This window comes from Chaetodon auriga, chromosome 21 (genome assembly GCF_051107435.1).
Source record: "Chaetodon auriga isolate fChaAug3 chromosome 21, fChaAug3.hap1, whole genome shotgun sequence".
NCBI lineage: Eukaryota > Metazoa > Chordata > Actinopteri > Chaetodontiformes > Chaetodontidae > Chaetodon > Chaetodon auriga.
The window spans coordinates 4,129,072-4,146,976 of NC_135094.1; the positions used below are offsets into that span (position 1 = coordinate 4,129,072).

Genomic DNA, 17,905 nt, shown 5'->3' on the forward strand with positions numbered 1-17,905 from the left:
AAACGCCATTGGAGAGGATATCTAATTAATGAGGCTGAAATGTGAGACTACGTGTGCTTTTTTGCCTTTAAACTAAAGCAGTTGGGGAAGGCAGAAACTCAAAGTGGAAACCAAAAAAGGTTTCACAAACGATCACCATCAAGACGGAGGTGGACTGGACCGAATGAGGGTGAAAGGACGCACAATACTGGACATTAAACTCCTCTGACTGAACTGAACACGCGCTCGCAGAGTGAAGGCTTTGGGGGGGGGGGGGGGGGAGCGGACATGTTTGATCAGACTGTAATGAGTTGTTTCACCAGCTGCGAATCATCATCAGAGAGGATTTCAAACTAAGATCTCTATCAAACGTATTGACAGAGAAGGATTTGGCCCGCAATGGAAAATAAGTGGAGCTCATTCCAAACAAAGGAGATAATGAGTTGTTTTAAATGCATTGTCTGTTTGAGGGAGGCTAATTCTTCTATCTGGAGTCCCCCATTTTTACACCAAACACTAATCAGTAACCTTTTTTATGACTGGGAGTTTAAATTAAGCAATCTGATGTGATAACACTGTAATTCAGAGCCTCTGTTGGTGCTAATTTGTTGCTACAGCATCACTTCTGTGGCTGCTTTCGTGAAAAAAAACAATGACACTGACTCTCATTTTTGTAATTAATACATTATCTGTCCATCCAAATGCAACAGAATACACGCAGTGTGATCAGCTGTGAGCGAGCTCGCTGCACAGGATCAACAACGTCTGAAGTTTGTGCAGTGAGATGTTTCCCTTTTGCAAAAGCAGCAAGTTCTGGAGATGACAGGGAAGAGGGGGAGTGTTAGAAAGAGGAAAGAAGGTGTTGAGACCGTGGGGCAAACAATGAAGGTGTCAAAGTGACACTTCCAGACAGAGAGACTTACAGTGGGTGTAATGAACCAAACATCTGAAGGATTACAAGCGAGCATTAATCAGTGATACAATAACTGAATGAAAATGAAAATGTGCTTCAGTGATTTCAATGTAACACGAGATAAAATAACACTCTCAGAAAAGCGACGTTTCCGGTTGGTAAAACAGCCGTGAGTGACAGAGAAGTGCTGTGTAAGTAGCAGCAAAGGGTGGATAAAGTTTTGAAGTGGCAGAGCGGGGCTGTGTGCTGGCCCTGCAGGGAGGCTGAGTCAGTGGATGAGCTCTTCATCCCAGTGGGCTCTAGTTCTCATCCACACAGCGTGATGTAAATGTCACCTCCACCAGTCTCACTCATTAAGGCTGCACAGCTGGATGGATGCCAAAGCTTGGATTGACATTCAAAAGGAGTACTAGTCAGGACTCGGTTAAGGGGACTGTATATACAGTAAATGGGTGTATATATTGTGTATGCTGAAGGGCAGAGGATGTCAAAAACACGCCGTTGAAACAACAAAACCGAGGCTTTATTATAACATCTTTGTCATGCAATAATCACTGCACAGGCCTGCGTTCAAGCCTCTTTATATCCGACAAAGCTCTCCTTCTATGCAGAATTCCCCTCCACGCTCTAAGCTTGATGCATACGGACTATACATCACTGTTTACATTGATTTCAGATTACGCTGGAGTTCACTGCACCAACAAACACAAAGACAGGACCGCCGGTCAATAAATCAACCTCATGTTATATTCATGTACACCTCAACCAGTGTTTTACCTCCTGCACCGTACTGTAAGCACAACAGTTTGCAGCACAAGCTAGCATGCGATAGCTGAGATGCAGATATTCGGCTGGAGAGCACTTTAAAACATGAAAGCATGCAAATACATATGAAAGTATAACAGACAGGTTCCACCTCTTGACTGTGTCAGCTCACTGCTCCGTGACGGAGATTAAAGGAGCTGAAAAGATTTGCAACCTCAAAACTGACAAGCCTAGTTTATCTATTAGCTACCATGCTAGACAGCTTACTTGCTAATATTAAACACACAGGTCACGCTGCTGCCTGTTAGCAAGTATTAATGACATTATCAGACACTAAGTGCAGTGAGGTGAAAATTAATCCTCAGCATCTAAGAAATATTCAGGTTTCAGGATGGCTAACTCTTGAACATGTGAGTGACCTGATGCTAACGCTACATGCTCCTAACTGGGTTTATGTCTGTTTAGAACTTGAGAGCTGCAGAGGACACAGTGAGGACAGAGCTTAGACTAACAGCCCCTGCAAAACAAAAAGTAGATGCTAATGTGGGAGCAGAAAGGAGACCAGAAGAAAGCTGAGACATCAGCATCTGTCCATCTGGAATCCGTCTGATCTCGAAAGACCTCACTGAGGTTATTTTGAGCAAAACATTCCTGTATTTTGCTATCTAGGATGTAAAGCCTCTGAGTATCTCAGGGTGCATGTAAACACTTAAAATCACTCACACACGGACAGTAAACACAACTGATAGTAATGATGGCAAAGGAAGGGGGGGGTCAGAAAAGTTAAGTGTGGAGAACGACTACAGAGCATTTTGCATTTCCTGAGTAAACAGACAAATGAAAGCAGCCTCAGATGCGCTGCTTTGCTGTGCTGGGTTGAGGTTTCAGCACCATGGAGAGCGACAGCAGCGGCGCATCAGGCCGCTCCGCGTTTCAGCACCGCGGACAGCGCCGCCGCTCTGCTCGTCCCGCCTGGATCTCTGGCGACGTTTCAGGCGCTTTGAGCGGCCAAACGCGGATTACCAGCCCGCCAAGGTGACCCCGATTGAATTTATGAAAAATCCACCACACAAACAAATCACCTGAGGTAAACAAACACAGTTTGTGGAGCCGCGCTGAGAGGTTTACTCTGCGATTAGACAGCAAAACATTCCGGTTTGACACGAAAGGCAGATTTCTGCTGACAGTGAACGCACCCTGATCAGCACGTTAGCAGAGAATAAAAACACAAAGAGGTCATGATTGAGGCAGAAAGCGGTCAGATGGGGGGAGTTTGTGAGTCAGGACTTAAACCAGCTCCGCTCACATCATGATCAACAAACAGGTTGAGCTCAAACACCGACGAGGCGTTTGAAAGATTGATGAAGCGAATGGAAAGCGCCGCTGAGCGTCTTTTACTTCACAAGAGACGTAAGAGATGCGTCATTTATTGACAGACGAGCCAACCAATTGAGGCAATGACGCAGAAGTTTGACAACTTTGCCTCTGAAATGGAGAGTTGTGATTAACAGCCAAATTAAGCGGACACGAACACGTTTTGTCATCTGAAAGTCTGTTAGAGGCGTCACGTGCTGACGTGTGATCGGACAAGATGAGCAAAGGCGAGACGTTTCTTACATCCTCGTCCTCGCGGCGGCGGCTGCGCGGATCCTGAAGCCGGGGTCGCTGGCTCTCCGCCGCCCTCTCCCCCTCGGCTCCTTGCCCGAGGAGATGGCTCGCCTCTGGAGGGTTGGGGAACGAACTGTTTGTGTTGATCTTGCCGGTGAATCTCTGATACAGCGACGCCATTTCGACCACTTCTCCACAAAAAAGATGAAAGAATAACTTCTCTGTTGTCAATCAATACATGCAAAAAAAAAGTCCAAGTTAGAGGAGGTCAGTGAGTAATGGCCGATGTAATTCGATTAGACGATGCTCCAGTTCAGCTGAAAGAACAGAAAAAGCCGCGTTCAGGATTCACATCACGTACTTTCAGGCTCACCGATGCTGCAGCGACGCAGTTTCCACACTTTCCCAACTTGAAGCGAGACTGATGCAAAGACAGCCGAGCGGGGGTCAGTGGAGACGGAATCACACGCTCATGATCCGGTCCCGAAAGACGGGAGGAAGCAGCATCGGCGATATCCCGTGTGCCTCCTCGCCTCCCTCGTGGTGGAGGAGAAAGTGACCGCTGAGGAACGTTCAGGGACTCTTTGGTCTTTGCCTTCCAACTGAGCGCAAGAGATCAAGCAGCTGCGAACGACACGGCGCCACGTTAACAGATCAGATCTCAGAGGTTCGCGGTGGAAAACTTATCATGACTTTGCAGATGGAGCTATTAGTTTATCCTCGCCTCCATTTGAGTGTGTGGAGGAGCCGTGCGGAGAACAAGAGTGCCCCCACGTGGAGGAACGCGCAGGGAAAGTTGACAGACGGGGCACATTTTCAGGGACACGCGCTCTGACAACAAGATGAATCTGTCTGACATCCCTCAGTGAGATTACAACCTTATTCTTTCTGCAGGTTTTCATGTGACAGGTGACAAACGACACTCATTGTTCTCTGTTTAAACCCAATTCCACTAATACAGCAACTGACAAGGCAGACAATATCTAATATAGAATACAGTCAAGGCTTAAATGGGTTAAAATAAACTGATGTGCAGTAAAATGAAGATGCTAGAAAAGTGTTGCTACCACCTTGAAAAAAAACTTACATTGTAGTTATTCATCTTGTGCAAAACATTTGAATAACGCTGCAACTCATAACTATTTTCATTATCGATCATTTGGTTTAAGAACGCAAAAAAGTCTAAAACTAAAAAATATTCAGTGCACTGTCACATGACAAAGAAGAGCTTCACATCCTGACGTCTGAGAAGCTTAAACCACTCAATAGTTAACATGTTTGCTTAGAAAAAGACTAAAATGATCACTGCAGCTTATTTATCTGCCAATGAGCCAACTGATCAAAAGACAAAGGAGATGATAAAACTCTCTTTACATATAAGAGAGGGAACGTAAAAAAAACAATGAAAGCTGCTCCCACATCATTCAGCTTTATTTCCAGTCCCAGCACAGGAAGAGCCATTTTATCCACAACAGACCCAGAATCTGTCATCTGATTTGATTTCCTTTGGCCTCACAGGATGCAGAACACCTCCCTCTGTCTGCCTAACAAGCCGAGCATGCTGGGACTTCAGCCCGATGGAGGGAAAACACAGAAGAACTCATGCGCTCATCACAGCCCACATCACAGACGAGCTCCAGGAACAGGCACAAGCACTCTGGAAGCGCAGAGCCTCATGAAGTGCAAACGTCCTCCTCCAGTATGTTCACAGTCTACCTGCAGCCGAACAACTCGCCGCTGTCCACGTTTACCTTTCAATGAAGAGCACTTCCTGAAAAGATTAAAAACACGCCCAACCGCTGCGTGACTCGATTACTCGTCTGCACGCGTGGATCGTGCAGACTCCGGCTCCGACGCGGTTCTGGCAAAATATTTTACCATTGATTTCCAAGAGAGGTTTCATAAAAGGGGGAAAAAAATGCTGCCATGTGTTTCCGCACATCAAATCCATCTCAGACTCTGGCACAGGACCCAGAAATGCAATTCAATTTTCAGGCACTGATGTGATTAAGAAGAAAAAGAGGCTGGGTAGCACGATTTGCCAAACTGCAGGAAATCCTCAGGGTACTGATGCAGTGCATTTTAAGGTGGACTGAATATGTCTGCAAACTGATTATTAATACAGTAAAAATGAATGGTAACGCCCTTCCTGGACCTGCATGTGGTCTGGCTTGGCCCTCCAGCCAGATCACCTTATTAGATTACCTCCATTATCTTGGCTGAGATCATAAAAAAGAACTAAACAGGATTATTTCTCAGGCTTCCCCACGAGGAGCTCAATGCAGCAGGCCGTGCGCTGTGACGCCTGAACAGATCAGCCCTGCAGCCGGGCAGCAGAGGGCAGAGCTGTGTGCTTTAATCCCAGCCACAGCCTTCTGTTTGTGGGGAAGGATCGGCTGATATCAGCACACATCACAGACTTCCAGAGGACGAAAGAAGCAAGAGAAGTCAGCGCACTCAAAGCAATCACTATGCACTCACAGCAGAGCGAGGGAGGGTTGAGAGCGGCTTCAGCTGCACTTTATTTGGCCCACACTTCTCATTGAGTTGTCATGTAATCATGCGTGAACGCAGCTTTCCCCGGTGGGTCGCTGTGAGGGATTCCTGGAAGCCACTAATGGGAAATTTGTTTCTGCTTAACTTCCATTTTTGTGCCCTAATAACTTATAAAAAAAAAAGCAATTAAAGGTAAAAGCAAAACAAAGACAATGACAACGACTCTGACACTCTCACAGTTCACTCAGGAACATCACACATTGTAAAATCAAACACTGCCATCTAGTGGGTAGACGTGGCGTCAGTTATGAGCGTTCACTCCTGAATGAAAAGCTCACTGTGCTGCTTCACAAAAAACATCAGTGTTGCAAATTTCACGCAAAAACTGGAAGCACGGCCATGATGTCGCCTCTCTCAGCAACCCCCCCCCCCCCGACATCATCCCACCACCACGTATGATGGATAGCTCCTCATTTCATGGCACCGTGCGAGAGCTGCTCGTCTCTCCCTGGACTGGAGCTACTTCGAAGGGCCGCAGTCTCTAAATCCTTTCCTCCATCGTAAAGTGAGGGCAGCGTGGAGAAGCTGCCACAGCGAGGTGGCAGGGGGAGTCTGTGGGTCAGGGTCCGCCGTATTTCTACTGCCAGACGGCAATTAATGCTGCCGGAGGGAGGCGGTCAATCATCCTGACAAGCTTTAACTAATGTGAATTAAACAAGAGGATCAATAGCTTTGGTGTGAGAGAGAAAAAAAAAAGAGATTTAAGAAGATCAAGATTTAAAGGGTCATTTCACCCAAAATAAAACAAATAAAACTAGTCTCCCTCTTCTGTTATGTGGCTGTAAGTCATCTTCTTCCACGCTGTCAGACTCTGTGCTGTGCATCTGCTTCCTCTCTCTTTCAGGCTATATATTTAAACTACGGCTGCACCGTCCCATCAAATGGGAATATTCCTAATATCCTGTGCCTGATTCAAAATGCATTTCCTCTAATGTCACACTCACACCTGCAATCTTTTGGGAATTTTGGGAGCTGGTAGCTGCGCAGAGTTTAAAGTGTTTGGCTACCATGCAGATAGAAAAGGGCCATTTTCCTCAGCGCCATCGCAGAGTGCTCGCTCAGGGGGGAACTGCTGGGTGCCTGTAAATTAAAGAGGACAGTCCAGACCTGCTCTATATGAAGAGATGAGATAATGATCCCATGCCAGGGAAATTCACTCGTTACAAGAGCAAGAATAAAAAGGAGAGGCAGAAAAATATTGCCTTGTGAAGAATGGCTGAGTTTCACAGTGGATATGGATGTAAGATGGCTCAGATGTGACGGACATTAGTGCATTTTGACATATAATGTTGAAAAGTGTCACGAGATACTCTTGTTGTGATAGAAATAACACTGATTTGAATTAAACTGAACAGGTTTGGCTTCAGGTCATTCTGATTTCTGCCTCCACCTCAACACACAGTGAGCGTTGAAAAATGACACGTTTAAATGATTTCTCCAGAAACAGTGTCGCACGACTTCAAATGACACGGCAGCCATCGACAGGGAATTGTGCAACTACTCGAAAAGTAGTTGAGATGAAAAGAAAATCTCGAAATCTGAACAAAAAATGAGAAGTCATTGAAGGGAAGTGACGCGGAGCTGCTGCTCTGATCACATGCTGCACGCGACCTGAGTAATCAATCCACCCGCTCAACTCAGAAGAGAGAAGTTTCTCTCTCGCCTGCCTCGTCTTTCACATGTGAGGTAAAAGACAAGTTTGACCTTGAAGACACCCCCCCCTCGCCGCCACCGCTGAAGCTGTGATGGGAGCTGGCGTTCGCAGCGGGAGCGCGGGTTCAGACGAGGGAGGAAAACTCATGAATTTATACTGCGGTGTCACATTTCTCTGTTGCAGTCCATTTCTCGCTGAGAATACTGTCATAAACCTCCACCTTCAATCCCGAGCTTCACAGAGGGGCGATCAATCTGGCCATTACTCCACATATTTGGGTCTGTTGGAGCTCTACTTTATGACGAGAGAACCCAATTTGCAACTGCAGTCGTTTTACGCACCCTTACATCTGTCCCGGAGCATCGCCAAGATATCACAGCGGCAGTTTGAAACCTGCTAGAAAATAAGCCTGATTGGATCAAAGGCTTCTTCCGGAGTGTTTGCATTCTCAGGCCAAGTTTCAGCTTCACATTAAAAGCCTTTTTGCTTCCTCTGAGTGTTTGCGTGTGTGTGTGTGTGTGTGTGTGTGTTTGTGGCCGCTGGCTGGAGGCTTGTTTTGAATGGCAGGGGGAGATTGAAGGTGCTGGAGCCTGACGCTGTCGGACTTAAAATTAAACGGCCAAATTAATAGGTGCTGTCACTTGCCGCCGCAAAATGACCTCCTCGCCTCAACGCCAATCCGACGACGTCACCTTTCTTTCTTTCTTTCTTTTTTTTTTTTTGATCGACACCTCCATCTGCCCAATGCCGCGCCGCCGATCGCTCACCACGAATCAGCGAATTACGGAGGAGAAACAAATCTGGGAAATGACAAATAGCCGGCAGGAGGGAGAAGTTTTGACGAATCACATTTTGCCCATTCTGCGGCTTTATGGTGCGTCTATATCAAGCCTGGAATTTCACAGCAAAGTGACATGAAGCATGGCAAATTGAGTCCCAATCCCATTTGAAATGGGTGAGATAAAGTCCCCGGGAAATTTAGAGGGACAGAGCGAGCAGGGGAGGAGGGCTGAAGGGGAGAGAGAGCGGAGAGCTCGGCGTCGTGAGCGGGCGTGGGCCATAACGGCGGCTCCAGCATCGAGCACGAATCGAGTGTAAGAGGCACAAAGGTAATTTGCAGACGCAGGCTGGGAGGGGAGAAGAAGAAGAAATGCGTTTCGGTTATCGTGCGCTTCTCTGCTGACTTGGACCCCGTTTCCCAGACAGGGCCGGCAGAATTATTTCACATATGGTGGAGGTGGTGGTCCAAGTAGAAAGAGCTGATTTGTCATTCTGGAGGCTCAGAAATAACCCAACAAATCCAGTCGGGGGGGGGGGGGGGGGGGGGGGGGTATGAGAAATCCTGAGCTGAGAAAGACTCGCTGCTGTGGGAGGCTGATAAATGTTGAATGTGTTGAATCTATGGTTGCTTTTTCCAGGAATTCCATGAATCACACTATTTATTCGAAACAGTAATTATCAAAAAAATGTCTCCTTTATTTACCAAAGCACAGTTATCTCTCTCCGCTTCCCTTTCAGGGTGTACAATCATCTTTTTCCACATGGTATCACATATCTTCTGTGTGGGGCGGCTGTAGCTCAGGAGGTAGAGCGGTCGTCTGCCAATCAGGAGGTCGGTGGTTCGATCCCTGGCCTCGTACCCTTGGGCAAGATCCTGAACCCCAAAACTGCTCCTGATGCTGCGTCATCGGTGTGTGAATTCACATGTGCGTCGCTTTGGATAAATGACTGTAAGTGTAATTGTTCTAAACTGTGTCAGCTTGTTCCATCTCTTCATTGAAGCTGTTTGTTTTAGCCGCACTGACCCCGCAGCGCTAAGGACGCCGATGTCGGTCCGTCTGTCCACCGCTCGGTCCAGACTGAACCATCTCAACAATTACTCAAAGGGCCGCCACGACATTTTGTACATGTCTTCTTCCAAAACGATGCCCTGATGACTTTTCTTCCAGCGCTGAGGTTGACGTGTAGTTTTGAGTGAAATGCCTCAACGACAGAGTCCAAGAAATTCGTCACCATGAGGTCGAAATACATCGTCAGCGTGCTGTCCTTGTGAGCACGTTAGCACGCTGATGTTAGCGTTTAGCTCAAACCATTGCTGTAGCGCAGCCTCGCAGAGCTGTTAGGACACTCTCACCCCCTCCTCATTTCTCAGAGTGTACATCCTCGACTCCTTTCCTCACGTCCTCGTCCCTCCCTCCTGAGATGCGAGCGGAGGAGGCGAGGAAAGCACCTGAGGAGAGAGGAGTCGGGGAGGCAGGCGTTGAACAAAATGAGACATCCCCGCTTCCGATCTGTCATTTTAAAGCGACGTCAATTCAGCGTGGCGCTCGGCGCGGCTTCATCGCCTGTCTGCTGTGTTGTTACAGCCCACAGCTGCATTTTATGATCTGTCAGATGAGCAGAACTGTGCTCCTGACAACTACGAATTTACTTTTAATTCAATTCACAACGCGGCATAATGTGACAAGAATGTACGGATGACTTCCTTTTTCAACACGTTTCATGGCGTCAATGTGTGTATTCCCTCTTTCTTCCTCTCTGTCTGCCTCTTTTTTCTGCCCTCAGTGTGATAATCTGTGAGCGTTTGATGTATGACAACATGAATTACAGCCAATTAGTGCTGAATGCAGGGGAACGTTCTTGTTGATCTAATAAATAGTTTGACGTTAGCAGCTGTTTGCACTTGCAAACATCACGTCAAGACTGTAGCAGCTGAGTTCGGTGCAGCCTGAACATAAGTAATGAAAACAGAAGTCAAATCAACCGTCTTTAAGGAACGGCCTCACGAGGCGCGACACAAACGGCGAAAGGCAGAAAGTTTGATGGCGCATTTGATCATCTGAATACAAACAGGAACACCAGGATTTGGGAGTCTGGGCAGAATATTCCAGCTGCGTGCCTTCCCTGACACACACACCTGTGCATCCTCGCTCACAGCTCCTCCGACAAGCCTCCTCTCTCCTCAACACACATTTTTGGAATTGAGACATCCGTCAAGATGGCGCACTGAGATCGATTTACGGGACGCAGGCAGGAGGACGGAGGAAACCAGGAGGCACAAAACAGAGAAACAAGAAGAGCTCGTCTCTGTTTTTGGCATTTTCCAAGTTTTCCATCTCATCTTGCTCCTTATCGCCTCGTCATGGCTGTAACTCCTCATTGAAGCCGTATGAAGGTTACACAGATTAAGTTTTCAACTCCAAGACACATTTTTATGCACATTTACCCCAAAGTCGGTCTGGAATACTGGCTATCTTTAAGATCTTTGGGATCTCCACCATTTAGACTGAATTTCTGAGGCTTTGACTCACGTTTGGCTGCTCAGCATGAGTCCACCGGTGGGCCGCTGCTTATTAAGGGGTTTTAATATCATGCCTTCGCTTCATTGGAAGAATTATCAGGTGAAAAACATTACAGAAGAGTAAAAATTCAGGCGTGTGGCTGCAGCTCCCTCGCTTATTATTACTCCATCATTTTTCCGGTTGTTGTTTTGCTGCAAGCACTGCAGCACAACACACACGCCGAGCCCGCTGTTTATTTGTACCTCCAGATGTCCTCGAATTATAACTGTGAGAGGTTTACAGACGGCAAGACCAGCGTGGAAAAAAAGAAAAAACAGAGAAAAGAGCAGAGAGGAGAGGAAATGTAAAGTAAAAAAAAAGTAAAGTGTCAGAAAGACGAGGCGGAAAGGATGAAAAGTTCAGATACATTTGTCGCAGCTGGACTGCTGCCATTTTGAGCCAGACACACACACACACACACACACACACACACACACACACACACACACACACACACACACACACACACACACACCTTAAATCTATGAATGTGGAAAAGCTTTGTTATAACTGCACGAACCTGCTGTCGTTATCTGATGGCTTTTTAATTTGTTTTATTCGAGGAGTCCAGTCACAGTTTTGAGTCGAGGCCAAGCGAAGTGGCCAGAAGGCGTCAGCCAGGGCTTCACTTAGCAAAGAGAAAAATCCATACATTCAATTCCACATTAGCCATCTCTCAACCGAGCTCCACCTCGTTGGGTATTCTGGTTCGGAGAGAGAAAAGGTTGTGTGAATGACCAAAAAAACTGTGGATTTAAAGTAATTATTGATTCATCTGAAGAGAAGTAGGCCTTAAATGCCACAGAGGAGCAGCGCCAGAGACGAATGTCCGCAGAGAAAATCGCTTATTCATATTTCAGCCTTCATCGCGTGTTGCAGTCAATCATCTGTCATTTCAAAAAGAATCAATACTAAATCTCACCTTTATTTTTTTGTAACATATCCCCCGTTTTTACAGAACTAATCTGCTACATGGCAAGCAAATATTTCCCCACGCTGGATGAAGCCCGAGTAGAAAAATTCAAGTGTTTTATCCAATAACATTTGTATCAAAATGCCATTAAAACACATTCCTACACTCTGCTGCACACTCATCCCCCGTCCCTGACTGAGCCAGTCAAGCATCTCTAGTGTTTAAAGTGAGGAATTTCCATCAGGGATAATAGTTCATGAGCGGGGAAACCGTTTTAATGTAACAGATTGGAATTAGACACATTAGCTGGGAAATGAGACATCTTAACATAGAGTGGTGATGTGCGCCGTCAGCCTGGGGAGGTTCGAAGGGAAACGAGGGGGGAGCTTTGCATTAAATCTGGCACGTCAACCCTCAGACAGGCCCGGCTGCTGCCACAGGGCTGCAAATCATTTGATCTGCAGGTATCAAAGGGCTCCGGGACACGAGAGACCCAACACTGGATCCAGTACATCACGGTTAAACTGCACTGGTGGCGACTACTTAATGGAAGAGTGCGTGCTGAGGCCGGGGGATTTAAAGTGAAAGAGGACACAGAGGGGATGGGACCTGTCAAGACATGAAGCAGCATGAAGCTTCGAGGCTGAAATTTTCCAACTTAAAATAAACATAAATCTTCACTGTGCCTGACACAAAGTTCAAATGAAGAAGAAGCAAATCAGCTGCTGATCTGCCACAAATACATGAGCTTTCCTAAACTATCAGATGTCAGACGTTGCAGCTGCCGCTGAGACAAACACCTCCATTTAACTGCAGCTCTCAGGGACGCCTCATAAGTGGCGCTGATTTAGTAAAACTAAAGTGTGCTTATGGAAACAGAACAATGCAGCGACGGCCGACAATGTCACCGATGCAAAACATTTCCACGATCCCCGTGAAATGAAGAGTCACCTTAATTTGAGCGCTTTGCTGATTAAATATGGAGAACAGTGAAACAGATTCACAGAGTAAGCAGAGAAACAAACATGGAGACGGTTTTCTGTTTGAAAGCTGAAGTTTAAAAACTTTCTACATGTTGCTCTCAGGAGGAAATGTGGGGCTGGAGGGTTGTTTCGGAGCCTGCTTCTCATCCGAATCAGCGCTCGCATGAGAGGGAAAAGCCAACAGATATGAAGAAGCTCGTGATTGATTTCTATAAAATACAGATATGATGGGAAATGTGTTGAGTCCAGTGTGCAGGCTCCTTTTCTAAACAGCCGGGGTGAACCATGAGAGGAAGATCAACATTTCTACAGGCAGAAAATGGACAGAGAAGTCCACAACTTTGATGAATGCTTCACAGAGGTGTGTTTCACGTTACACCACCACATAACCTCGACTTAAATTAAAAACACTAGCTTTCACTCGTTCTTATCAAAGCCATATGCTGAGTATTTGCAGCTTTCACCAGTTCCCAAATGACCCAGACTTGTTCAGATGTTCTGAACAATGTGTGTCGAGGGGCAACGTGGCCACCTGACACTTTCCTCCCACTTCCACAACCTGATCCGAGCATGAACAATTCAACCACAGTTCAGGACACGGCATGAGGAGGTGCCTTCAGCTGTGTCTGAAGGTGCCGATGTATTTGTCCGGTGCTGCGCGTCACTACAGCTGCTGCGCCGTGAACGTTATTCACACTTCACTGTACTGCTTTAATTGCAGTGGAGTCGCACTTTGAAATACAGTTCCTGAAGGCATTTAACTGTTACAGGGACGGAACTGTTGGATTTCAACAACAGAGTGGAGTGAACTGAGCATTTGAGTGCAAAGCTTCTCATTTTTGTCATACATCTTCCAAGTCAACTGAAATTCCCCCCCAAAAATCCACTGCAGCCAAGGCCGCTTGTCAAGTTTGTTACAGCAGCCTACATTTCATCCCCAAACAAGCGGCACGAGCACTAAAAGAGTCACTTCTGGGCCGAACCACGTTCTATCACACCCGCTGATGGGGCACAACTTTGATGGGTTTCCAAGGGTTCAAATGAGGGAGCGGCATGAGCAAATAAAATGGACAAAAAGAAGAGCAGATTTAATGGGACAGGTGGCGAGTCTGATTTAGCGTCCAGCCTGAGCCCAGCAGCCTTGAGAGGTGCTGAGTGAGTTATGAAGGAGAGCCCCGGAGACGGCGCTGGGCCATCAGAGAGGCAGCCCTCCTGCCACTGCACCCGGGCAATATAACACTCACAGCCCAGCAGCCTGACCCGGCTGTCTGCTGACAGGACGGTGCAGACCAACACTTAGACTGCAATTAACATCCCAATCAGAGCGAGAGAAGTCAGACAAAACTGGCAACAATTCAGCAACGATCTGACAAAAGAGCGGGAATACACGTCCCTTTAGAGTGAATGAGCGTCATGTAAACCACATGACGCTGGTAAAGAAGACAGGGCTCACTAACACGAAGCTGCTGCAGTCTCCAGCATGCATCCTCAGCCTTACCATTTTGGAGGTGGTGGTATCGATCTGCTGGGTGGCAATTAGCATTGACATGGCTGAAGTGACAGCAAAAGCTCCTCCAACACTCTTCTTCCCTCCTTTTCCTCAATACAGAAAAGTCCTCTGGACAAGTGCCCGAACGAGTGGGAGGCTTCACCTGAAGTGGGAGGATTAGTGGAGCCCTCTTTCCTCGAGCCCGAGACCCCCCGGTCAGCTGAGCGGCACACTCCAAGCACACTTCCACGCTAGCCAATCAATCACATAGTGACAAGGATTCGGTCTGATGCGCCGTGATCCATTCGCCAGTATGGGCTCTTTGAATGTGTGCTCCCCCGGCTTTACTCGCTCCTGCTGTCTCTCCCCCCCCCGCTCCCCTCTTTCCTCCACGACGCTCTGCCTATCCCTCTTTGACTTTTCCCAGCCTCTCGATCTTTCTCATTGACTCCGCTCCCTCACAGGGTTTATCAGTCTTTGTCTCTCCAAGACAAGTCGTCTCCTCGAACTCCCACTTGTAGTAGCTGCAGACCGTCTGTGTGTTTGGCTACTCTCCCCTCCCCCGATTCTTTCTCAGTCTTATCCGTACCTTTCTCCCTCCCTGCTAAGCTCTTCCTCACAAGAGGCTGGCTGTTTTTTTGGCGGGTTCAGCACCTGAACTAAATTGGGAGGTTTAAACGTAATCTGTCGGGCTGGCCATGGGAGAGGCATCTGCCAGCAAACGCTGCCAAACAGCGTTCTTTACATCTCCATCGCAGCTTTAGTGAGGAAAAGGTGTGTGTGTGTGTGAGAGTGTGTGTGTGTGTGTCTGCTCAGAGTTGGCAGGTGGGCAAAGAGATGGAGACAGAGAGGAGGGGAGGGTGAGGAAAACAGAAGAACAGACGGAAAACAGAAACGTCTGTACTGATAAAATGCGACTAACAGAAGCAAATGCAAGTCCAGAAGTTGCCATATGACGTTAGAATGACTCAGGTTATTGGATACTGAGCACGTCCGCGATGCAACTTCTACGAGAGTTTGTGTTTTTGCAGGTGGCCGTGTGACTGAGGTGTCTGCTGCTGTCCACCAATCTGCAGATCAATTTAATCAGCCCCTCTGATGGGCTGTAATAAAGCAGCAGTGATATATTTGTGGCACAAATCGCACCCTGTAAATTACCCCCCACCTCTCTGGAAGATTGGTCCCTCGCTGTGCCCGGGACCAATCCAAATTTATGTCGCGTTTATAGCTACAGAGTGGTCAAAGCCAAAGTGCCGAGATGGAACGACTGGTTTGACACCAGCCCAACGCGAGCCAGGCCAGCGGCGAGCCAATGAGGAGCAGTGAAGGACTAGAAAGAGCGAGCCGGGATTGAAAAAGACCGAATGGTTTAACACAGGGCGACGCAAAGTTCGTGATAAGAAAGTTCTGGAGGTTTTCCATCAAGTTTAATTCGCTTGGTCAATATTGGTCCAACTCTGCAAACTTTCAGGGTCGGCTTGATTTAGTGGGAGCGGGGACAACAAAACGGCTGCTACTGATGAGCACCACAGCGAGGCTGACAGAACTGCAAGTCACATGACCTCTCTGACAAGAAGGTCAGGTAGCCGCAGTACGGCTTACAATCCAGGAACTAATCTTCAATAAAATCTGTTATCAAATGAAAGCAAATAAAAGGCCTCAGGATGCTTAAAGGGATCAATTTGGAAAACTCTTTAGTATCACATAAACAGAATTTCTAGTTGACGGAGTTGCACTTCAAGCACACATATACAAAAAAAACAAAAAAAACAGTACTATGACAATGGCATTTCTGAAAATGTTTGCCCAATTCACACTGCAGAAACACTGTTCTTGCACACTAATTAATTCCCTCCGATCATTCAACGTCGTATTTCTTGTTAATGAACGCCTCATACAGATATTTCACAATAAAAGTCTGGGAATGGAAGAGAAAATGGAAGAGGCAGCGTACCCTGAATTGCTGCAGGGCTTTTAATGTGTAACTAATTAAGGAACTGGAAGAGGTTTTCAGTTCGCAGTAACATCAAAAGCAGCACCGTAAGTGCAGGAGAACAGGGAGGCATATAAGTAAAATATCATCCTATCATCATAAAACTCAGGGAATTGGATAGAAAGGCCTCCAATAAAAGCTTGTATACTGCAGGTATAAAACCTAAAGTAAAATCATCAATATCAGAGACAGATTTCAGGAAATCACGTTGTAGAAGCTCAGCAGGTCCATCTGGTCCATGTGGAGACCTGGCTCTGGTGCTGGCGGAGCATTTTTCACCTTGACATCAGATGTTTCAATCCACACGGCGAGTTTCTGCCGCCGCCAGAGCAGAAGGCATTTATCCAACACACAACCCTCCTTTAAACTGCTTTTATTTTATGGTTTAAAGACTCAGCAGACCATGTGATTAGTCGACTCCCGATCGTCAAAGTAATGAAGTTAACTTGCTGGATTGATTTCCTGGTTGGATTACGTGTTTGTGTATCGAATTATGCCGATGAATAATCAACTCCTGTAATGACACAAATCAACTGCCAGTCACAAAACATAAAACCTTCATCCTTTGTGTATCTGAAGAACCTATTTTATATTTGCTTATTTCAACACATAAGCGATAAAACAAGTGAGGACAGTATTTTGTCTCAGGGCAGAAAATACACACAGAAAAGTTGAGAATACACCAAAAGGCATCAAATATTAAAGATAATAGGCACTGGAGTGACAAATCTGCAATTGGTGGAGCATCTATGGTTGACAGAGTATCAAACACAAGCCTGATATTGTGTCTGGGCTGTTAACTAATGTCTGGATAAGGACACGGTTCTCCACCTCAACCCGTAAAACCCATTTATTCCATTATTGAGCACTGACTTTTCAATTCCCCCAGATCACAAGAACGGAGCGAGGAGACAAAATGAAAAAAGTCCCTGAGGTCTGAAGAAGCACTGAAGGCAATTCCAACATATTGTCTACGAGGATGGAGCTGAATGGATCCAGAGTCAGCCAGGTAAGACCACTCCGCCTCCGGGAAGGGAGAGGGCCGGGAAGGAAATCTACATCGGACTTTGAAGGGTAAAAATCTGGCGAGATTAAAAAAAAACATGCTGCTGTGGAAGCTTTTTTTTTTTTTTTGTTCAGTAGGGAAAAACACTCAACTGGCAAATCTAATCCAAACATCATTTGGTGAAAAACAGGAAGCAAAACATGCTGCTCGGAGTCATCGCGGTGAAAAATGACCGCGGCGTCGTACGAGTCCATCTCGGAATGGCTTTCCATTTTTTTGATTAGCAAACAGTTGAGCATTTTGCTAATTCAATCTGGCCTCTGAATTGAATTTGTATTACAGCCATGGTTAATAACTTGACATTCAGCGTACGACTCGGTGCTATTTAGATAAGTGATGGGCCTTCTTTGAACACCCGCATGCCTCCGTGCCAAATTGCCCCATTGCTCATAATAAAAACCTGTGTCTGAGAGAGTCACTGCTGTTATATTTTATTTGAATTGTTATTAATAGGACTATCAGAATATAATGCCAGGTCCATATGTAGAGATACCATAAAGCACAAAGAGAAGAAGAATCTTTGGGGAGGATTCGGGGCGATGAAGTAAGTCTGCGATGGCATTCATGCCACGGCTTGTGAATAAAAGATGAAAGTTTTGACTTGGCTCCAAGTTTCTTCTCTCTTGTGGCTCATCTCAATTACTA

General features: G+C 46.4%; 1 protein-coding gene across 4 annotated transcripts in view; it reads right to left on the minus strand.

Moving 5' to 3' along the window:
* The window catches only part of dpp6a (dipeptidyl-peptidase 6a), a 182,836-nt gene that overhangs the window by 119,144 nt on the left and 45,787 nt on the right, over positions 1-17,905 (minus strand). Inside the window, exon 1 of one of the 4 annotated variants that reach the window (XM_076721547.1) lies at positions 14,211-14,276. The exons of 2 other annotated variants lie outside the window; for them this stretch is intronic. In XM_076721547.1, the coding sequence (XP_076577662.1) occupies positions 14,211-14,261 (51 nt within the window). In that variant the 5' untranslated portion in view covers positions 14,262-14,276. Of the gene's footprint in view, positions 1-3,274; positions 3,461-14,210; positions 14,277-17,905 lie in introns of those variants that run through there. One more of the 4 variants, XM_076721543.1, reaches the window with a different exon arrangement.